Raw genomic sequence first — 24588 nt, forward strand, 5'->3', positions numbered from 1 at the left:
GGGAAGGGCTCTTCAGGATGACTGACTGAACTGAACCGACTGAACCAAATCTGTTCGTCTCCACGTGACTCTCGATGCGCGATAAACATTATCAATTTGGGAATCAGGTGTGTCCTGATAATCTCTCCCCGCACAGTGAAAGAAGAATGCTGGCTTTGAAAAAAAAGAAATACAAAAATCCAGTTGAATCAATTTTAAGATAACATTTTAAGGCAGCAACATGTCAAGACTGCAAGGGGTGGGTAGACTTTCACTAGGCACTCATAAATGTGTGTGTGTGTGTGTATATATTTCAGTAGCTGGCCACACCTGAAAAAGCAATGACCATTCTGCATTCCAACCTCTTGAATACTGTAGTCAACAGTGTTCCTAGTCTTTTACAGACTCCACAGTGGAGGTTTATGGTTTCAGGGCTGGAGAAAGAGGGGTTTCCGACACAACCCTGTTTTTATTACACGCTTGAGTGGTGCCAAAACTGTAACCTTGCCAACCACAAGCCCAGTCCTGTCCTAGAATCCAGTTAAGTAACGTAACAGTTGCTTAAAAAAGTATTTCAGAAATTGTGATGTTCATTCATTTGCTCAGACTCGGTGACAAAAATGTACTTCCGCATGTGATGACGTCATTTATGCCAATACAAATACTACATGGCTTGCTTGTGAAGGACTTCATAACAAACCGGTGCCGTTGCTTCCTCTCTCCTCACCTGATCTTTCTTTCTCTCTGGCTATATGGCTAGCTCTTACTTGGGTGCCTCACTTTTTCTTTCTTTCTCTCTCTCTCTCTCTCGCTCCCCTCAACCTTTCTCATTTATCTGTGCACATACCCCTGTGTTTATTCATGTGCGGATGGACTTGTGCACAGGTGTTGCTGTGTGTGTGTGTGTGTGTGTGTGTGTGTGTGTGTGTGTGTGTGTGTGTGTGTGTGTGTGTGTGTGCGTGCGTGCGTGCACGTGTACATATTTGCACGCGTGTGTGAGTGTCTGCTCTGCGGCAGAATGTGATAGGCACTGCTAGAGGTCACCCGTCGAAACCTGAGAGTGCAGAGGAGTAACTCCATCGCTTTTATCGACCGGGACACTCTTCTCAGCATCTGTTCCCCTTTCTCCTATCCTCTCTTCCGTCTCTCCCCTTTTAGCCTCTCTCCTTCGCTCTGCTTCTGCACCACCCCCTCTTGTCTCTCTTCCTCTCTCTTCGCCGTCCCTCCCTCCTCTACCTGTCTTTTTCTTGTTGTGTTCATCTGCAACCTCTGCTCCTCCTTTCACCCAAATGGTCAAATTGAGGAATAAGGTCTAAAAAAGTCAGGCAGTGCTATTAAACAAAGGTATTGATATACATCCCTCATAAAATGTGTTCGTTAATAACCTTCTGGGGGAAAACTGAAGAAAACTAAGAGCCTTTTCTCCCCATTAGATTTGGACTGCTGGACAAGATTCAGAGTACCAAGGACCAACATTCATTTGTGATAAGTAACTACAAATAAAGACAAGAGTTCATTTAACTTGAATATATAGCTTTGACAGAGGAGATGTGTCATGCTGCATGAGGCAAATGGTGGTCACAGAAGATACTGACTGGTTTTCTGATCCATGCCCCTTTCTTTTTTGTAAGGTATCTGCATTCCCAGTCATGTGAAATCCATAGATTAGGACCTAAATGAATGTATTTCAATTGACTGATTTCCTTATATTAACTGTGAAATGATTTAAATTGTTTAATGTTGTGTTTATGCCATGCTCAATGCAGATATCTGATAACTATAGCATATAGCTGATAAGAATTACCGTTGGGAAGGGTTGGCCATGCTACAAGCAAGCCTACATACAAGCTTCCAACACATCATCCATCTATCACAGGGACTTGGCTACCAACTGGAAAATTGGCCATGAATGGAAGCGGCACGAGCCCCGCCACAAGTGTTGTGGTCATCCCTGGACCGGAACACAACGCTGCAATTAAAAAAGCAACTCCCAAGAATTCTTCTTGGAATGTCGAAGGGCTGAATTACACAACATTCCAGAGAATTTGCCACACTGCTCCATTCGTTATTTGTTATGAGTCCTTAACACAAGGAGACAATTCTTTGCATCTACATGGGTGGAATTTGGAGACTTAAAACTCCCTTCGTCGGCACAAGGCTTGTATTGTGTTGAACAGAGAGCAATGGGGTTCAGGAGAGAAGGTCAACTGTGGCCATATAGCCCAAGTCAATAGAACTGATGCAAGGCCATAGAAGCCAAAAGTGGACTCAAAGAGGGTAGCCCGCGCTATGACCTTACAATGGCACACTTTACAAAGACAGACGGATGGACGGACAGACAGATGTAGGGGCAGACAGACAAAATAGTCTCAAGTTATTAGGCCCGGGTGAGGGTCTCACCAGTCGCCTCAGCTAATGATGTGGTAATTCTATGGAACATAAAATCTCTCTCTCGTTCTCTCTCTTTCTTTCTCTCTCTCTCATTCGAATAAATCTGGCTTTTCACAAAATAATATGTTGGTCAAAACACATAGGCTAGCCTACTCAAGTAGCATCTTAATCTGAGCCCGTTTGCTTCAAGCAATTTGAATTATTATTTGGATTATGATTAATTGCCATTTTTTTAGGGATTGATATATTTATTTGTTAAGGCAATTCAAGTCTGACATTTTTACGTCAAAATTACAAACTTCACAAGCCTTTTAAAACCTCCAATACACTACAAGTTTGCATTTCCTGCAGGAAAATTCTGAGCAACAAAACAATAATTGAGATCTAAATATAACCACAGCATAAAATAAATGAAACGTGAGCCTTTTGGCTACACAAAGTTTGTATTGATGCTGAAGAAGATGGATAGTATGACGAAACAGACACCCCAGTATGAGCTGAGAGGGGAGCTGCGGAGCACATTGGAGAAAGTGAGGAAGATTGTGTGTGGCACAATGCTGTTTGCAATGGCATGGTAGGAGAATCGGTCGCTCGCAGCCATTTCTGCTAGAATTTCATTCAGTGCTTGCGTCAGCTTGAGGTAAGACTGCATCACTCTAGGACATTTGGCTGCTACAGCGCCCTCTGCACTTGCTGAAGCCCACTCTGCACTTGCCTCACAAGTGTTGGGGGTGTAGGCCTGCATGCCGGATCAATCCACTTGTCGAACTGCCTGTAGGCTACATTTTATTCTGCGCTTGCATATTTGCATTCTGCCTCAGTGGCATTACTTTACCGTAGGCCTACTAACTGTACTTCAAGGTTGTGTATACAGTTTCAGCATAAACAATATGCATATCCAATATAGTAAATGCGATAGGCTATTACAACAGCATACACTGAGCCATGATTATCGATCATTATTGATCAGATAGCAGAGCAAAGAAGGCTATAGAGAAGCCAGAATTAGACATTGAATATAATTTAACAGTTCAATTTCACGTCATGCTGTTCATATAAATAATGGATTATAATTGACCAGTTTCTTGCACTTATTTATCCTGGAAAACGGGAGTGGGTTTGGGCAGGGAGTCTCTGTAAATCTCTGTAACCCGGTTTCCACTAAAAAACCCTAGTTGGTATATGGTGCTGGTTAGTTGATCACTCCTTTTCCCGATTTGTTGAGGGCAGTCTGTCAATCGTTAATGTCAACCAAACACAGGAAGGAAACAGCCTTAGCCCACCCCCCTACTCCCCCACCTACCCAACTAATGCTTCCTCCATCCCCTCTCCTCTGATCCCCACCTGACCTTGTGTACAATGCTCTGTCATGTCCAATAAGTCAGCCCATGAACCTCAGCGTCTGTCTGTGAGTGAGTGAGTGAGTGAGTGAGTGAGTGAGTGAGTGAGTGAGTGAGTGAGTGAGTGTGTGTGTGTGTGTGTGTGTGTGTGTGTGTGTGTGTGTGTGTGTGTGTGTGTGTGTGTGTGTGTGTGTGCGTGCGTGCGTGCGGGTGTGCGTGCGTGTGTGTGTGTGTGCGTGTAGTAGTGGTAAAAAATATATGTGGGTAAAAAATATCCGCTGTTCACAGTAAGTAAAGTACTGTATCACTCCCTAAACTTTCAATACATTTTTGCGCAAAAGGTGGGTAAACGCTTGCGCCCCACCAAAAAAGGTGGGAATGTGCGTTTAGCCTCCACTACACCACTGTTTGTGAACCTATGTTAATATACGTGTGCGTGTGTTTGTCGTCAGCCTCTCCACTACCCTTGGCCCTGAGGCCATACATCCAGGGGCCGCAGCCTTGGGTTAGGGGCCAGCCCAGAACATGTGCAGCGTGTCTGGGGTATGATCCTAAGGAGGGAGGGAGGCCATGGATGGTGTCCTCCTCTTCCCCCACTATCCTTGAGGTACTCAGCCAGTGCTTCAAATTGATAAGAACTGGACATGAGGACCTTTAGAACTGCTTACCCAGTCATGGTCCAAGAGAAAGCTGTTACAATAAGGCTAGCTTTACCAACCTGTTTTAGCTATTGTATAGAACACACACACATATTCACACATGTACAGTATGTGAGCACACGTGTATGCATGTAACAGTAACCCCCAGGGCTCAACAGACAAACACATCTGTCACCATGTAAACCGATCCTGTTATTAGCCATATTACACAGCAATTTCATGGCCCCATCTTCCTTTGTACACGGTGTACAGTGAAGTTGCCTCTAGACGCTGATCAGTTTTGCATTTTCCCCAATAATGTTTAAGATTAAGATTGGGGGAGGAGAATCTGATTCTAGATCTGTACCTAGGGGAAACTTCACCCCGGAGCATTGTACAGCACCAGCATTCCATTGAGGATTAATCACATACACTCCACAGTAACATCACTTTGTCCAAGTTGATTTACGATCACACCGAAGATGTCGCTCTGACTGAGGCTTGGTTATGGTTAACTAGACTGTTTTCATTCATCAACTTCAACGTTGGAGCAATTTGAACCCAGCAGGAATTTTGGGGGATTAAACCTTTGTTGTTTTCTCCATCTCAGTCATGTCCCTTGGGGAGGTTCTGAACCACTCTAACCTCCCAAACAGACCTCTGTCACACGATATGATAGCCTCCCATGGCCTACGAATCTTGACCTCTACACGGTGGCCTCACTGGCATGGATCAGAGTCGAAGGCATGTTGCACTTTCCTTTAGATAACCATCATCATTTCACTTGAGACGCTACTGGCCGTCAACTCCACTTACAAGGGTAGCATCAAGAAGGGTGTGTCTCAAACGGGAGACACTTCAGAACAAACTTACTTTTGGATGCCTTCTTCCACCCCTCGAAGAAAGGATGCCTCCCACCTCTACAGAAATTCAGCTGTGGCAATATATTCCTTTTAATAATAGATATTCTGCCGGTTAAAAGTAACTAGGATATTATTCCATCTACCAAGGTTGGATCTAATTGATCTGAGCGTTCCGTTAAAGTTTCTGGCAATGGTTTTATCTAGGGAAGGAAATATATCTACTCCCAAATATTTAAAATGGGAAACTATTGGGATTCCATAAGTAGCAATGGAGTCCTCCATCGGGGTCTTGAGCAGCAGTACTGTAAGGGCTTTAGGTTAAGCTAAATGTATTTATGAATCTTCAATGCGTTTGGGAGCGATAGAGATACAATGTCTAGATGTAAGGTAGTAACATATTGCCTGCATATAATGAGAGGAAGTGATCAGTAGATGTTATGGAAATGTGTGTTATTTCCTTTCGATTGACAAATCGCCTGGGCCAGGGGTTCCTTGGATAATAAGAATAGCAATAGCGAAATTGGATTGCCTTGTCTGCTGCTTCTAGTCATTTTCAATGGAGCAGAGCAGATATTGCCTGTTATAACTATGGACGAGGGATTGGAATATAGTATTTTAACCATATTAATGAAAATGGAGGCAATTCCCATCTGTTCCAAGACAGACCATAGATATAACCATTCTAGTCTGCATCGAGAGACAATACAGCCCAAGGAACTGCTGTTTCTGATGAAGCATCTAAGATATGTAAACGTCGACAGAGGTTATCCGAGGAGAAACGCTTTTTAAGAAACCTAATTTAGTCCATGTGGACCAATTTGGGTACGTAAGTCTTGAGACGGGATGACAGCATTTTAGAAAACAGTTTAATATCTGTGTTTATCAAAAGGTAGGGGACGATAGTGAGAACACTGGGTGGCATCTTAACTTTTTTTTTGGGGGGGGGGGGGGGGGGGCGAAATTAGTGCTGTATTCACATCTCTCCCAAATGAACCTTGTGAACGGCTGTATTAATTGTTTAAAGCAATAGTGGACCTAATTGATTCCAACATTTTAAATATACATCAGGAGGAAAGCCGTTCCATCCAGGTGATTTGCCTTTATTCATGATATCCAATGCTCTATTGAGTTCATTGAGAGAGATTTGGTCTCCCAGCGAGGTGATATCTTCTCTAATAATAATTTATTCAACCCAGATGAAGATGCAGTTGCATTCTTTTTTTGTAAAAACTTTGGTGGCATCCCATAGAATACAGGGGTCCTAATGAGTTTGTATTGATCATTATGAATTAATTTAGTTCAATTTCGAATTGATCGCAGAAATCCATCTTGTGGATCGTTTATCAGATTCGGAAATTTGAAGTTTAGCGGTATTAAGCATGGTGGTCGACAAGCTCTTCTGTCTAATTTCTATTTTCTTAATTAAAGACAATAGCGGAGTAGATAATAGTATGAAATCGATTTGTGAGAATGATTTACGCCCTGCTTGATTAACTGTACTCTTTTGCTTCAGGATTATGTGCTCGTCCAGGCATCAATGAGGTTGTAACCAGAGAGTATATGCTGGATAGCCTTGGTTGCGTGTGGATTGTAGTTAGTCTTACTATGTCCAAAATGGCATTCACGACTGTCCCAAGAACCAGATGGAATTCAGTTAATCCTAACAAGATGCTGTTCAGAGAATACAAAAAAAACATAGAAACATGTGAATTTGTAGCATGCACATTAATAAAGGCAATTTTTCTTTCCATTTAGAGAAAGTTACTTTGCATTCTTGGTCTTCACCTTTACCCAACAGATGCATTTTGAGTTTATTTATGTATCGTTATGATCACCCCTTTTAGTTTTGTCTGGGGTTGATGAACAATCAGCCCGTTTGTACAAATGTTTTTTTTTCTTTCTATATGTGAGTCCTTTTGGAAGCAGGTGTGTTTCTTGGAGCATTGCTATATCAACATGGTTTCTTGCTAGGATACCAAAGCAGCTGGAATGTTTAATAGGACAGTTTAGGCCTCTCAAATTCCAAGATAGAATAGCTAGTGTTGCCATTGTTAAAAAAAGAAAAGAATATATTACTAATAATGTCATTGTCATCTTTACTGTTTAATAAGCCCATGGATGTGAAACAAAAAGCAGGACCCACAGGAAAAGCCACCCATTGGGCCCTGGCCAAAAGAAGTGCACGGTACAGTATAGGGAATATGATGCCATTTGTGACACACTCAGAGTATGTTCTATATTATCATCATTGTGTTCTAAGGAGAGGACTGGTGAGAGTATTCCTTCTCAAATCTCCGATATAACACTAACAGTAATCCCTTTGAGAGGGATCCCTTTGAGAGGGAGAGGTAATCCCTAATGAGAGGGAAAATTGGATTTTCACAGCAGCTATTGGCGGCACTAAGGTAAACACAACCATTTCTCAACCATCGCAGATCTTTTTTCAACTCCCTCCACTTTCATGAGCTGCTAGAATGCCGAATCATCCCAATCGCCAACAAAAATATACTTCGCAAGACATACAGAATAATGAATTGGACACAGTGTAAATGTAAATGGACGGACACAACGGCTTTCCTGACGCCTTCCATTCTTAAATGCACTGATCTCTCTCACCGCTAGAGTTACAACAAGAAGCAGTGTCTCCCCTTCCTACTCTCTCTCTCTCTCTCTCTCTGGCTCTCTCTCTCTTCTCTCTCTCTTTTTCGCTCTCTCGAGTCTCTATTTCTCTCACTCACTCTACGTCTCTCTCTCTCTCCACCCTGCTAACTAGGTTCTGGCAGTATATAGCCTTAAGGCTGCATCAACTCTATAGCCTTAAGGCTGCATCAACTCACTCCACGTCCTTAATGGATGAGGACATCTGGCAGGGATCCTTAAAACGATTAGATCAGATAGTAAGAGTACATTATTAGGTTAGATTCAAGAGTAATATATGATGAGGAGGACGAAACACAAAACAGTGGTCTGTGAAACTTCATGCCTGGAATGAAAATCTAGATTAAGATGTTACTGGTAAGTGCACTACCGTATAAGCCGTCTGCAGACTGCAAAATTACATCAGACTCTGAATCATGTTCATATAGGACGTGGGTTCACAGAGTATTTATTTTCTTTCAAATATTGAGTGTTTGTTTGAGCCCACCTCGCCACTCGCCTCCCTCCTTTGGCTGTCCTGAGGCAGAGCCTGAACCAATGGAGATATGGTTTCCACCAAACCGTTCCTGGTTTCCATTTCACTGGTTGGCTGTTACGCATGTCTTGTTTTTACCTCTATCTGGGATTCTGGTGCTGCGGGGAATTTCATCGACCAGGCCCTCGTCTCCACCATGAATATCTCCTCATACCCGCTCTCCTCTTCCAGTCCATTCCCTGGATAATCGACCTGTGGGATCAGGCATCATCACACACGTCACAGCACCACTCACCTTCACCGTGGGATCCATACACCAGGAGAGCCTTCCCTTCCTCATCATCACCGCACCAGTGCACAGCATCATCCTCGGCCTCCCGCGGCTCCAACGTCATGACCCCACCATCTCCTGGTTAAGGATGGACATTACAGATTGGACACCCGGATGTCGGAGGACCTGCTTTCCCTTGCCCTGATGTTTCACGTCGGTTGAGAGTCCTGTGGTTGCCCTCGAGCCCGACATCCCCGAGGTTTACCAGGATCATCTGGGAGGTGTTCTCCAAGACCCAAGCCACCTGTCTCCCTCCTCATTGCCTCTGGGACTGTGCCATCGACCTGCTAGAATGTCCTGCGCCATCGCACAGCCGTGTCTACCCTCTGTTGGTGGCTGAGATCGAGGCCATGGAGGAGTACATCCAGGAGGCACTCCAACAGGGTTTTGACCACTCATCCACATTTCCTGCATCGGCAGGCTTCTTCTTCGTGACCAAGAATGATGGAGGTCAATTCCATCACCACTAAGTACCGCTACCCTCTCCCGTTGGTACCGGCTGCCATCGAATAGTTTTTTTACGAAGCTGGACCTGCGGAGTGCCTACAATCTGATCCACATCCGGGAGGGGGGTGAGTGGAACACGGCCTTCAGCACGACGTCTGGGCACTACGTGTACTTGGTGATGCCTTATGCCAATGCTCTGTCAGTGTTTCAGGCATTCGCGAACGAGGTGGTCCGGGACATGATCGGGCCCCAGGTGGTCATGTATATCGACGACATCCTGGTCTACTCGGCCACCTTGGAGGATCACGTCGCCCACGTCTGAGTAGTCCTGAGACGCCTCCTGGATAACCGCCTTTATGATAAAGCGGAGAAGTGTTTCACCTCCGCCCCGTTGCCCAAAAACCCCAGATCCCATGATGCCCTTCGTGATGGAAGTGGATGCCTCAGAAGTCGGCATGGGAGCCATCCTGTCCCAACGCCAAGGTAACCCACAGAAATTGTAACCATGTGCATACTTCTTAAAGAAACTGTCTCCTGCAGAGAGGAACTATGACGTCGGCTACCAGGAGCTCCTTGGAGGGCGACAAGGAGCCATTCCTCAATCTCACCGACCACCTGGAATACATATGGACGGCAAGGCGGCTGAACCCGCACCAAGCAAGGTTGGCCCTTTTCTTCACTAGATTCAATTTCACACTGTCATATCGCCCAGGTTCTAAGAACATCAAAGCCGATGCCCTGTTCCGTCTCCATGACTCGGGAGAGGTACAGATCCTGAGTGCGCCCACCCTCTCGAATCGTTGCTCACGTGCTTTGGAACGTAGACGTGGACATCTGCCAGGCTCTTCAGAGGGAACATGCGCCTGCTACCTGCCCTCCGGAACGCACCTACATCCCTACGGGGTTAAGGAATTGGCTGTTGTCCTGGGAACACACAACCCTCGCCTCTGGACACCCAGATATTACCCGTATCATTCAATCTCTCTTCACTAAGTACTGGTGGCCCACCTTGACGTGGGAGGTCGCCAGCTACGCCCACTACTCCTGCTCTGTATGTGCTCAAACCAAATCTCCCCGGCACGCTCCAGCAGGTAAACTCCTTCCCCTTCCCGTGCCGCAGCGGCCTTGGGCCCATCTGTCCATAGACTTCGTCACTGATCTCCCCCTTTCTGATGGTTTTACTACTATTACGGTTGTTGTTGACAGATTCTCTAAATTCTGCCATTTACTGTCACGCCTACTCCTGCTCAACGTCGCCGGTCTACTAACCACCGGCCCTGGTAACCATCATTACGCACACCTGCTCCCCATTATTACGCACACTTGGACATCATTATTTCCTTTATTTCTCTCCCTTTATTTAGCCCTCAGTAGAAATCAGTCTCTAGGTAGTATTGCTTTCATTCACATTCTGTACACTTCTCATGTTTTCTTCATTTGTAATTATCATTATTAAACTTACATTCTGCACCTGCTTCCTGACTCCCGAGGTTAATGTAACATTATTCAACTGTACATGCTGATATAGCTTCCTCTTACGCAAACTCAAGCATAACTATATATCAATTTCAAAGGAATACAATTTTTTTAAATAGCAGATTTAGGCATTGATAAGCACCTACATTGGAACGGCATGGCTGTGCAGTGTCATGCTATAAATGACGTCAGAGCTCAGACCATGCGTTTCACAGCGCTGTATGGGTTTTGACTGACAGCCGTTCTGAAGTTAAGCACCGCACAGTACAAGAAGTTGCCCCCATCTCTCCAGCAAATCGGGAAGCTTTTGCAAATGTTCTGCTGTCTGAGTGAGGGAACTGCTGTAAATCAGGACTCTATGTATTTTGAAAGGTGAGACGTTGAGGATTATAATAAACACAGCTTTGATGTCCTACAAGCAAGCCAAACACCCGAGAGTCTAAATGAGCACTTCACATTTTCATATAATAAAACGCATGTCGTATACACTGCCAACGTTTATGATCACTATGTTTGAGGTATAGTTACAAGATGACATGGCTCCATGCCCTGGTTTGTTCTGAACAGAATGAGCCTGTGGTTGTCTATTGTGAAAATTCAATCTGTTTCTCTGAATTGGCCTGTGAAAGCCTAACACTAAGATCCTATTTTATAATTTAGCTATTCATGTTGGCAATAGAACACATTTTCAAATGATGCCCACCTGACCCAGATTTCGATTTGTAATGGGCCGTTTTTGGATAAACAACAAAAGTAATTGTGTGATTGTGGGGATGCAGGGCTGTGTTCCAAACAAAACAAGTGTGCTTGCCCTAGTTCCTCAACGACACGGCTAGGAGAGCTCAAAAAAGCACCTTGTAGTTAGAGCCATAAAAGTGCATTGCAATGGCTTAAGAAGTGCGCACACTTTGGTGTGGCCACTTGGAGACAGCAGTTAGTCCTCTCACTTAAACCCTTTGTTGCACCTACCCCACATTTTCCAGGAATATTCTTATCATGTTACTGAATTTATCCAGAGTAGATTTCAGATTTCAAATGTGGCGAAAAGTACAGTCAATGTAAAATGCACATGTAATCAAACGTCTAATGTTTGGATTCAGTCTTGTGTCAGATGAACTGTTGTGTCCTCACCTTTAAGTCTAATCATTTTCCCATAATCCCCTTTCAATTGCTACCATGCTTATGCATATGCTTTCGTATTTCTTCTGTAAGACACATTTTAATCTAGCACTATACATACAGGCCAATTCCCACGAGTGTAAAGGGTTCACTCATCTTCTGTAGGTCCCTGAAATAGCCCAGCATGCCTCTTGGGCCATCAAAGAGCCTGTCGCACCAAAAGGGATCATGGGAGAGCACAAAAGACTCCCTTCAGTCCTGGTCTCCTTCCGTCTGCAGTACGCTACCGAAATTACGCCATCACATCCACCAGCCTCCCTAAAGGCCTTTCCATGACTGTTCAATAGACTCCCTTTATAATAAGCTCACATAAAGCATCGATTTAATTCAGGGAGGAAGCATGAAGACATTGAAATCTGCGGTGATGCTGATCATGGGGAATTCCAGGTTCGGAGGACTGCGATGGCCACGAGGCGAAATTATATAAAAGTAATTCAGAGCCAATAGCGATCATGACCTTTCAAGTGGCCCCAGGAGACACAGAGGGTGGTCTTTGTGGTCTTTGTTTGGGATGAGTCTATCTGGACATTGAGACGAGTATGGAGTGGTAGTTACATCTCTAGCCCAACAATGTCCATATTGTGGTGAGGGAGATAGAGATATTATCTGATAGAGTCATATAGGGCTGATATAGTGCAGGGTTAGGGTTGGCACTGGTGGTGGTTCTTCATACAATATGTATCATTGATTGACAACACAATACAATGGTTACAACTCATCTCTGAATGTCAAGAAAAGTATGAGCTGGATAGGAACCGATGTACGGTCTCTGTGTGTGTGTGTGTGTGTGTGTGTGTGTGTGTGTGTGTGTGTGTGTGTGTGTGTGTGTGTGTGTGTGTGTGTGTGTGTGTGCCAGCGCCTGCCTGCGTGTGGCCTCTGTTTTGGTCTCTCGCTCGGTGTGTGAGCTAACTCTAATTGCTTCCCGATCTCCCCATATTACAATACATCCCGGTAACATTAGGTAGCTGACGTACAGTAGTGTTAGCTCTCCATCTCTCCTACCTTGACATTGCAAGCTACTCGATGTGTGAGCTAGTCATATGTGGGCCATGGCTTTGTGTGTTTAGTTTTCTCCCTTTTCCTGATTTGTGCTTTATTTATTTAGTCCACATGTGTGGTTTGTTTTACAGTTATCACTATTTAAATAGGCCTAAACTATTTATTCATATATCACATATTTGGTTTGAAATTGATAAGCCTTTTTGTTGTGTTTGTCTGGTTAAGTGAATGAGGGAATGAGCGAGTCAAGTAGTTGCCCAACACACATGATGAGCATAGCATTAACAAGCTGCCACTGGCATAAAGGTAGCTCTTCAGTCAGTGCTGGGAATTCGACACTGCAGCAGACCAGCTACATAGCAGATGACAGGGCTCAATCAAACCATCAACACTACCTGGGGAGAGGGGAGCTGCTACTGAAGCGAATGAGACCCTGCTTGGAAAGAGCCAAACGATTGAACGACGTCAACTGCAGCTCTTGTGTGACTGCTACCTTTTCATTGCGACTATGTTACTGATTTCAGCTCTCCCCTCTCTCCAGTGGAACCAATGACTGAGACAACTGCGACTGCCGAACGGACCCAAAGCGGGCTACTAAGAATAAATGTAAATGTTTTCATTTATTGTAATCCACTTCAAAACGAAAAGAGAAAATACATATTAAAGAACTGAAACTCTGCCTCCTGCCTGTGTTCGAGGTTTATGGATCCTAAATAACCTTGTTTTTTTTACACTAGCATGCTATATTAACATTGGCTTTCAGTCTCTCTGTAACATTAGCTGTCTCTCCTACCTTGGCAAACGGTGTCACTGATGGAGTTGCAGGCCTGGATCTCCAGCTCGTCGTCCTCGTCGCATATGGTGCAGGGCAGGCAGGGCTCCCGCGAACTCTCTTGGTCAGAGTACGTATCTCTGGTGCACTCCTCGCACACGGTGTCGCGGTCGTGTTCACAGCTGTACAGCATGCCCTGGCCCTCAGGGCACTTGGTGCAGCTCTGACACTGGCTGGACAGCTCGTTGAGGTAGTAGCCGTAGTCGCAAACACAGATGGCATCGTTGGAGTCGGTGCAGGGCGTCTGCATGCGGAGGAGGCCCACGCAGCGGGTGCACGGCTGGCACGTCTCGGTGTGGCTTAAGTTCTCCGCAAACGTCTCGCCTTGGAGAAAATTGAGAAAATAATATAATTAAATAGGGTTGCAATATTCTGGCAAATTTCCCAGGTTTTCCAGAAATCCTTGTCTGTGGATTCCAGTTTTCTTACTTATTCCGGGAATCTTCCAACTGGGATTTCTGGAAAACCTGGGAATGTTGGGAAAGCTAGTGATGCTCCAGAGGTTTTGTATAGTAATTTCATCCAGTAGTTTTTAAAGTAGTGCTCATGAGCCAAAACCGGTCCCTGAAAATTGCACAATTGTGTACTACGTCATCCATTTGATATGTCACGTCCTACTACCACCCCCTCATTTTGTCATGTGAATACAATCAATAAGAAAAACACATTTCAACCCCAAGACCTTCTTTGAACATGAATCCATCCCGTGATGTCTTGTAGTCTGACAGAGGTGACTATTATGCATGTTCTTAGAAATCCATCTTACTGGTGACCCAAAGGTCAATAGTTCAATTCCCAGGTGCTATGCCCTTGAGGCAATCCCTCCTATGTTACTCAAGTGGGTAGATATTCAGCTGCATGAATGGGGATAAGTGTTAGCAAAGGCGATGTAAGCCACTTGGGGAAAGGATCTGCTCAACAAAAATGTCTGAATAAAAAATTAAAAAAACATTTTCACCTGTGATATTCAGAATGTTTTATTTTTGACATGTGTGAGGTCTATTCAGAAAGTTGTATGAATCTATATTATTTCAAAGGTATCCATCAATATTGCGTGTTTAGCTGTAGTTGGACTGGATAGAAAACTCGGAAACACACTAAATTATGCAACGGACCTATTTGTCAGAGCCTCCGTGATGTTCTTGTTCTTCTTGAGTGTGTGTGTCTGTCTGTGTTCGACTAAATGGCAAGTTTTGAGCTTGTTGAAAATGAATGAGGATGTACCGTACAGTTGTGTGTTGGGGTGTAGTGTAGTACAAGGACAGTTGTGCTGTGGTCTGTATGCTCAATGTCCCATTGGCATAGTGTTTTCTTTCTGCGCCATTGGCACACCAACCAGGACATACTGTGTACTGCAGAAGCCCAAAGGAAAACTGTCGGGAGGTGACACTGGACATACTAACTTTGTTATTTTGCAGAAACATAAAAAATACATCATTTTTGGAGAAAGAGAACCTATCCTGATAAAGCGTTAAGGTCATAAAGTGTCTGCCAGCTACAGTATCCAAGGAAGTGTTGCCGAAATGCCACCCTGTCTCTTTATTGCTCTGCAAGTTACAATGCTGGTGACCATCATCCATAGACCGTTGCTTTATGGTTCAATAGATAGTGCCTTCCAAAAGTATTCAGACCCTTGGATTTCTTCACACTTGATTGTGTTACAAAGTGGGATTAAAATTGATTTAATGTTCATTTTCTTGTCATAATCTACCCCAAATAGTTTAATGTCAAAGTGGAAGAAATGTGTACTTTTTAAATAAAATAAAAATATATATATATATATATATAGTTGTTGCATAAGTATTCAGCTCCCCGAGTCTATACATGTTAGAAACACCTTTGGCAGCAATTACAGCTGTGAGTATTCTTGGGTAAATCTCTAAAAGTTTTGCACACCTGGATTGTGTAATATTTGCCTATAACTATTTTCTAAATTCTTCAAGCTCTGTTAGGATGTTGGTGAGCAAGTCTTGCCATAGTATTTCAAGCAGATTTAAGTCAAAATTGTAACTTGGCCACTTAAGGACATTCACCATCTTCTTGGTAAGCAACTCCGGTGTAGACGTGGCCTTGTGTTGTAGATTATTGTCCTGCCAAAAGGTGAAGTCATCTCCTAGTGTCTGGTGTAAAGAAGTCTGAAACAGGTTTTGCTCTAGGATTTTGCCTTAGCTTATCCCTATCCCATGTATTTGTATCCTTAAATACCCATGCCATGATACAGGCACCACCATGCTTGAAAATAAGGAGGCAGTTACTCAGTGATGTGTCGTGTTCGATTTGCCCCAAACATAGACCAAAAAGTGTATTCCTTTGCCTTTTTACTCTGTAATTGAAGTCATTCTTGTGGAGTCACTACAATGTTGTTGATCCATTCTCAGTTCTCTCCCATCATAGCCATTGAACTCGGTAGCTGCTTTAAAATCACCAATGACCTTATGGTAACATCCCTGAGCAGTTTCATTCCTGTGCTGCATCTCAATTCAGAAAGGCAACTGTGTCTTTGAGGTGTCTGGGTGGTTTAATACAGAATGCAAAGCATAATTATTAACTAAACCATGCCTAAAGAGATATTTAATGCCTGATTTGCTATTGTCACCCATCTACTAATCACTCCCCTTTTTTACGAGGTTCTCGAAAAGCTCCCTAGTATTTGTAGTCAAATTTGGGGACAGAGTGAAGATTAGTCAATTAAACACGTCAACCCCTATTATTTCACACAGAGTCCATGTAACTTTTTCTGTGTTATGTGTGAAGCCAAATTTTATCCCTGAACTAATTTAGGCTTTCCTAAACAAATGGGCTGAATACTTCTACCATATTTTAGTTATAGAATACGTTTTATCAATCTTTTAAAAAATCCACATTGACATTACGGAGTATTGTGTATATTGTTGACAAAACAAGATAATTCAATCCATTTGAATCCCACTTTTCAACACAGGAAAAGAAGAAATCCAAGGGGTCAGAATACGTTTGCACGGCACTGTACCTAATGGACTGTTAAGAGAATGCTTGGGTATATGGGAATGGAGGCCAAATTTGGCATCTATTTGGATTGTGTTGGTGCATGCCAGTGTGTGTGTATATGTGTGCCTGCCTGTGTGTCAGATATGTGTCCACTCAGCCCCTCTGCCACCCTCCCCCCTGCCCCATCAGTGCTCTCAAATGCATTATCATAATGCCACACATCAATAATTCAAGTAGTCAATACATTAATAAAGCTAGCCTGCAGCTGAGGTGGAGTGGAGGGAGTATAGGCTGTCTTTGCCTGGCTCAGCATTATGATAATATAAAAGCGGTACATTAGCCTGAAGCTAGCATTCAATGCATTCTTTTGTTTTGAACTCCCATAAAAGGACTCCGACTTTGGCCAGCCGGCAATAGATGAGCATGTGTGTTAGGATGGAGTGTTTTTCACTGGATGAGATCTGTATTTTTCTCATACAGCTGACGTGTGTATGTGTGTGTGTGTGTGTGTGTGTGTGTGTGTGTGTGTGTGTGTGTGTGTGTGTGTGTGTATGTGTGCGTGTGTGTGTGTGTGTCAGGCATGTGTGTATGGGTGTGTGTGTCTGTGTGTCTGTGTTGGTGAGTTGTTTGAGTGTGTGTTAGTTAGGTTGAATACTCTGGGCACTTCTTACACTTCTTAAACTAAACCCAATGTTTAGTTGTGTGTGTGTGTGTGTGTGTGTGTGTGTGTGTGTGTGTGTGTGTGTGTGTGTGTGTGTGTGTGTGTGTGTGTGTGTGTGTGTGTGTGTGTGTGTGTGTGTGTGTGTGTGCGTGCTTGCGTGCGTGCGTGCCTGTGTATCTGCGTGCATACTTGTGTGAGTCTGACATGTTTTTTGCTTGGCGAGATGTCTCTTCTTGAAGTTCTCACACAGCTGGGTTAGCTTTGTTTTATCTTGTGTTGTCTATCTATCCACTCCCAAGAACTCATGTTTCAGTTGGCCCGGATCAGCCCTGATCAGTTCCACGTTCCAAGACAAAATGGTGTGTGGCTGTTGTTAAGTTTTTCTTCTCAAGTAACCACTGAGTCTGTCTTACACTGTAAACTGACACAGCAGTCTGGTGGCCTAAAGCAGGGGAGAACGACTGCCCCCTTGCATTGAGGAGTTCAAGTTGAAAGCCGATCGTGGTAGTTCAGGCATTGCTTCCAGAAAACAGGATTCCCCCATTATAGTGAATGGGAAAATGGTGATCTTCATTGTCCATATTTGTTGATATAAAAAAAAAATTGTAACCCAATTATGGTACCAATGATTAATTATATTTCACCAGATGTATGTCCTGGAACCGATGACTTTAAAATCACACACAGATGAAATTATAAGGATCATTTAGTTGCTAATGGAAGCCTGCAGTAGCTCAGTTGGCCTTCAACTTGAGATACTCCATGAGAGGGGGCGGCACTGAGCTAGCCTGCAACATCACTTCCTAGAGTAGCTCAAACTGCACATGCAATGTTTCCAAAAACTCATCCATGTAGCAAGAGGGCGACACGTTGAAATGACACTTCCTGATTATCAAATGCGCCACTGAGCATTCTCATAAGAAACAATGGGGTGACGTCATGGATAGCTTCGTCCATATTTTTTTGTCTATGGCCAAAAGAGCACAACATTGTCATGCGTATATGCGATCATTAACATGGATGAGACAGGCCTTTTAAACCTCTTAAGGATCGTACCCTTTTTTTTCTCAAATTTTCACCTAAAATGACAAACCCAAATCCTGAAATAAGGATATGCAGATTCTTGATAAATTTGAAAGGAAACACTTTGAAGTTTGTGGAAATGTAAGTTTGAAAGTTAATGTAGGAGAATATAACACATTAGATCTGGTAGAAGATAATACAAAGAAAAAAACATGATTTTTAAAAATCCTTTTTGAAATGCAAGAGAAAAGCCACAATGTATTAATCCATTTTAGGCACAATTTAGATTTTGGCTGCTAGATGGCAGAAGTGTATGTGCAAAGTTTTATGCTGATCCAATGAACCATTGTATTTCTGTTCAAAATGTTGCATCAAGTCTGCCCAAACGTGCCTAAATGGCTTATTAATACATTTTCATGTTCATAACTGTGCACTCTCATCAAACAATAGCATGTTATTATTTCACTGTAATAGCTACTGTAAATTGGCAAGTGCAGTTAGATTAACAAGAATTTAAGCTTCATGCCCATATCAGTTATGTCTATGTCCTTGGAAATGTTCTTGTTACTTACAACCTCATGCAAATCACATTAGCGCATGTTATCTCTACCGATCCTGTAGAGGTTAAATAACCAACGTGCATAGGAGTTGAACTACTGTTTAAAGGTTAAGGTGATGGTGGTAAGAAAGACAAAGAGGGCAAGAGCAAGGCAGGGGTCAAGAGAAGGGAGGAAAACAACTTACAGGGTGTGGTATATTGGGCCTGTCAGTTTGATTAACAGCTGGAAGCTGTTAATCAGGTTAGCTGTTCAGCATCTCTGGACCAGAGGAATGGTGAGGTCAAGTTCGTTTTTTTCAAGGAAAGCACACCTGTTCTGGGGCCAGTTTGCTTTCTCTGGGCTGATTATGGTGAAGGTTAAGCTTGGGGGTCAGGAAAACAGATCCTAGATCAGTACATGCCTTTGGGGGTGAGTTCCTCCCTATAGATGGGGCAAGAAAATGTGTTCCAGGAAATGGAATGCTTTGAGTTGGCTGTGATTGACAAGTGGAGGAACAAATGGCTTTAAAGTGATGAATGAAGTGCTGCTTCAAAGCCCACAATCAGTAGTATTTCCCAATCATGGTCCTGAGGACCTAAAGTGGTGCACATTTTGGTTGAAGCCCAGCAATATATCTTATTCAACTTGATAATTAAGTTGATTAAGTTGGATGAGGTGTCTTAGGGCTTAGATAGAACAATGTGCTCCATTCCCCTTGCATAATGTTTTGGCCATATGAAATAGTAGTTTAATACTCATATGTATCTATACATACATTACTGTATGTCTACCGGTACCGGTACTCCTTGCATATAGATAAATATATATATTGTTATAGTGTTACTATTACCTTTTAAATGTTTAACACATTTTTCTTACTTTTTAACTCTGCATTGTTTGGAAAAGGCTCGTAAGTAAGCATTTCACGGTAAAGTCTGAAACCTGTTGTATTATGTCTGATTCAAGTTCAATATTATGTGAATATAAACAAATATGGTTTGAATTGAGTTTTAAATTGAAGCAAAATGTACTAATGTGATAAGCTTCAATCAGTCATGTGATTTAATCATTCATCTGACAGGCATCACATTATTTATCTTCTTTTTACGTTTTCTGTATGAGTCACTAAACTTGTGTAGTCCCGTGATGAATTTGGGTCTTTGCGACTCAATGCCTTTCAAGTCCAGACAAGACAGGCACAACATACAAAATAAATGTTGTACTTCGTATGCAACCAGACCAGAAAGCAACAAACCCCCAAAAATTAAGATATTTTCCTTAACGAAATACCTTGTTCTTGGAATCAAAAACAAATGTGTGGAAAGCCCTGAAATCCTTTAAAGTCTATAGCATGTGTTTATATTACCAAAAAAGGAACTTGAAAAAGTAGAACCACAGAAGCACTCACTTTGCATCCCAAATGGCACCCTATTCCCTATATAGAGAACTACTTTTGACCAGGTCCCATTTGGGACGCAACCCTGATATTATTTCTCTGAGAAGCAACATGACCACTTAAAGTAACCTAACTCATGTCATGAGTTGCATTATGGTCTTACAGAAATAGATGTACATAATTTCCCAGAAACTACCCATGAATAAATTACAAAGTGCAGACCAATCCTGTCCTCCTCATCCTTAAAACCTAAAAACACTCTTATGACCCTGTCTGTGTGTCTGTCTGCCCTGTGGATTCTACTGTATATCTCTCTGGCTCACACACAGACAGAGATAGAGACAGAGACACAGACAGAGACACGCACACACTCACACACACTGGAAAGAGTAGTGCTGACTTGACAAGGTGGCCCTGACCAGCCATGGGATTCACACACAAATATGGCCAGAGAGGACTCTGGGAACCCGACAGGAACTGGCCCATAACCAGGGCATTTGAAACGCAGCCCCAAACTCAACTAGGACCTCCTGACCTTGAACAAGTCTGACACGCAATAAGTCAGGGGAAGAAGTTAAATATGGGCTCATCCTACATGGGAGACGGGTCTGTCGTTTTAGTAGATGTAGAACATTCTCATTTTGGAGCTTCTGATCCAAGAAACTAGTCTGGTCCCAGTTCTGCTGGCATGTTTGGCAAGACAATGAGTGATAAGCATGATAGCACAAACAGATCTGGGACCAGGCTACCAAGTAACAGTCTCAAACTCTTTTTTCTTTTATTGGCCTATTATTTTCCTATCATGCCAACCTGGTCTCGGGGCAATTCGTAGGATTTGGTATTTAAATTGACACCCTCCATTACATTACGTTATTAATTGAAAAGTGATCGTACATTATCATATGAATTAGATAACTTATAGTATCATACATCTTACCTGTTCGTACAATAGCATACGAATTGGATGAAGTAATTTATCAAACATTTTGGAGGACATATATCATTATATGTATTACTCAATGATGGGTTAGAAGCAGAGTGTTGGCCTCCCGAGTGGCAGACCCGGGTTCCACTTTGCCAGATGATTACATGGCCCATCAACTTGTTAAGCATAAAGAGCACGTCTTCTTATCTAAACTTAAGAGGTTAAGAGGTTAAGATGTTATAATGTCTTGTCTATTTTTTTGTCTATTTTCATGTTTTACAGCCTCAAAGCCCTGGAGCTTGGTGTTGCCGTTGCCAATGAGCGTTCAGACTCAGTCGGGAGCAGGTTTCAGCTGCGGCGCATTGCTGACACCCTTCCTCACAGAGATGGTCTGCCTGTACAAGCACCCACCAAAACGTATATATTTTATTTGAAGATCTGAGAGTTTTGCGATGAAGAGGGCATGGACATCATATGCCCTGTGCCAAAGTCAAGGGCAAGAAACAGGCTTTCCCGAATATATAGATTCCCTGGTTCATGCGGGGTGTAGACGACGCAGGTCGTCACTGGGGGTGAGTTTCCAGTTACCCGGACTATCTGCACTGCCTCTATGCGCATTCACATGACTCACACACACCACTGCTATCGTTAATGACATTGTTCTTTGACATACTGTATATGATTTTGTTCTGTCTCTACTGGCATTGACACTTTTTGTTACAGACAGATTATTTCACTTATAATTCACTGTATCACAATTCCAGTGGGTCAGAAGTGTACATACACTAACTTGACTGTGCCTTTAAAAAGCTTGGAAAATTCCAGAAAATTATGTCATGGCTTTAGAAGCTTCTGATAGGCTAATTGACATCATTTGAGTCAATTGGAGGTGTACCTGTGGATGTATTTCAATGACTATCTACGAACTCAGTGCCTCTTTGCTTGACATCAAGGGAAAATCAAAAGAAATCAGCCAAGACCTCCACAAGTCTGGTTCATCCAGCAATTTCAAAATGACTGAAGGTACCACGTTCATCTGTACAAACAATAGTATGCAAGAATAAACACCATGGGACCACGCAGCCATCATACCGCTCAGGAAGGAGACGAGTTCTGTCTCCTAGAGATGAACGTACTTTGGTGCAAAAAGTGCAAATCAATCCCAGAACAACAGCAAAGGACCGTGTGAAGATGCTAGAGGAAACAGGTACAAAAGTATCTATATCCACAGTAAAACGAGGCCTATATCGAAAATAACCTGAAAGGCTGCTCAGCAATGAAGAATCCACTGGTCCATAACTGCCATAAAAAAAGCCAGACTACGGTTTGCAACTGCACATGGAGACAAAGATCGTACTTTTTGGAGAAATGTCCTCTGGTCTAATGATACAAAAATAGAACTGTTTGGCCATAATGACCATCGTTATGGGGGAGGCTTGCAAGCCAAAGAGCACCATCCCATCCGTGAAGCACGGGGGTGGCAGCATCATGTTGTGGGTGTGCTTTGCTGCAGGAGGGACTGGTGCACTTCACAAAATAGATGGCATCATGAGGAGGAAATTATGTGGATATATTGAAGCAACATCTCCAGACATCAGTCAGCAAGTTAAAGCTTAGTCGCAAATGGACAATGACCCCAAGCAAACTTCCAAAGTTGTGACAAAGTGGCTTATGGACAGCAAAGTCAAAGTATTGGAGTGGCCATCACAAAGCCCTGACTTCAATCCCATAAAATATTTGAGGGCAGAACTGAAAAAGCGTGTGCGAGCAAGGAGGCCTACAAACCTGATTCAGTTACACCAGCTGTGTCAGGACGAATGGGTCAAAATTCACCCAACTTATTGTGTGAAGCTTGTGAAAGGGTACCCGAAATGTTTGACCCAAGTTAAACAATTTAAAGGCAATGCTACCAAATACTAATTGAATGTATGTAAACTTCTGGCCCACTAGGAATGTGATGAAAGAAATGAAAGCTGAAATAAATAATTCTCTCTGCTATTATTCTGACATTTCACATTCTTAAAATAAAGTGGTGATCCTAACTGACGGATTAAATGTCAGGAATTGTGAAAAACTGAGTTTAAATGCATTTGGCTAAGGTGTATGTAAACCTCCGACTTCAACTGTATATGTTTGGGGTCAATAAATGGTGTGTAGGAACTCTGGGTATTGAAAGTTACTGAGAGGAAGTGCAGAAAGTTCATATTCTGTTGAAATATATTAATGATCCTAAGGAGAGAGGCAAAGGGCAACAGTCTAGTTACAATTCCTGATAAGGAAGGACAGTTTCTGAGGAACTCGCACCATGAGAGATGTGGACCTCAACTCGGGATAAGATCAGCAGTTGAAGATAGAAGACACTGCGGGGAGGTGGGCCATAGGGGCTCACCCCGATGACCATCTGATTATAGTCCTATCTCACACACACATTTCCACACCCATGAGAGTCCTGGGACTTAGGCAGGGCCATGATAATACCAGTAAGAGGAACCTACTGTGTCTCTGCCTAACACCAGAGAAGGATTAGTTATCTTAGACATGCAAGGAGATGACTCCGCCTAGTTGTAAGCTATAAATATGTGCTTGAGTGACTTGTATGTTGTGTTTGCAGCTCAAGCACCCATTGAGATGAATCAACTTGGTTTGAGCTTTTCCCAGATGTCCGTTCGAGTTTGTTCAGAACCTAACACTTTTATATTGACACTTTCTATTTTTGATTTTGCTACTATGCAAGTAACTATTTCACTGTACCATTTACACCTTCTGCATCCTGTGCATCTGACAAATATACTTTGATTTGATATAGTGTGTGTTTCCCAGAGACAGTAATGTGAAGAACAACATGACCTACAACAAAGTCAGATTAGGATATAGGCCAATAACTAGATAAAGTGTACTTTTACCTTGAGTTTTTCTTACGGAAGGCTGGTTGTTTACTACACTACCTTACTCACTTTGTTTAGCACATGGCCTCAGGCCTTAAAGAGATGGGTGGGGCTATGCATAAGAGGGTGTGAACAATGCTGAATGAGTAGGAACAAAGAGGTGTAAAAACCAAACCACAACTTTTCAAGGGCCATTTCTCAAATGTGGGGTTACAAGTTTCAAAGTAACTTTGCTTTTTTTATTGCAGCGTACGATATACCATTTTGAAGCTCTGACTCTGTACTTTTATCCAACGTCAAAAAACACAATTTAAAATGTTGGAACATAAGACCGAAAAAGGGGTCTTATTTGTTAGGGGAGGACACATTTGTTATTGTTTTTGTTTTGAGAAAATTAGCATCCAGCATCCAGGTAAAGAAAATATAGTACATACTCTTCTGTCATAGCTGTGGGAAGTAGGGGTGCAGAGCATGTTGCAGCACCCCCTGAATTAAAAAATAAATAATAATAATAATAAATATTGATGAATAAAAAAGTAGTGCATAAGAGGAGTGCACTTGAGACTTCACTATTCCTGTATTAG

At 42.8% G+C, this 24588-nt stretch overlaps 1 protein-coding gene across 1 annotated transcript in view; it reads right to left on the reverse strand.

Annotated features, from left to right (window-relative positions):
* Positions 1–24588, reverse strand: part of ngfrb (nerve growth factor receptor b) — a 71030-nt gene that overhangs the window by 38062 nt on the left and 8380 nt on the right. The window contains exon 3 of the mRNA XM_020453353.2: positions 13570–13932. Within this exon, the coding sequence (XP_020308942.2) occupies positions 13570–13932 (363 nt within the window). The remainder of the gene's footprint in view (positions 1–13569; positions 13933–24588) is intronic.

Source organism: Oncorhynchus kisutch, linkage group LG20 (genome assembly GCF_002021735.2).
Source record: "Oncorhynchus kisutch isolate 150728-3 linkage group LG20, Okis_V2, whole genome shotgun sequence".
Classification (NCBI taxonomy): domain Eukaryota; kingdom Metazoa; phylum Chordata; class Actinopteri; order Salmoniformes; family Salmonidae; genus Oncorhynchus; species Oncorhynchus kisutch.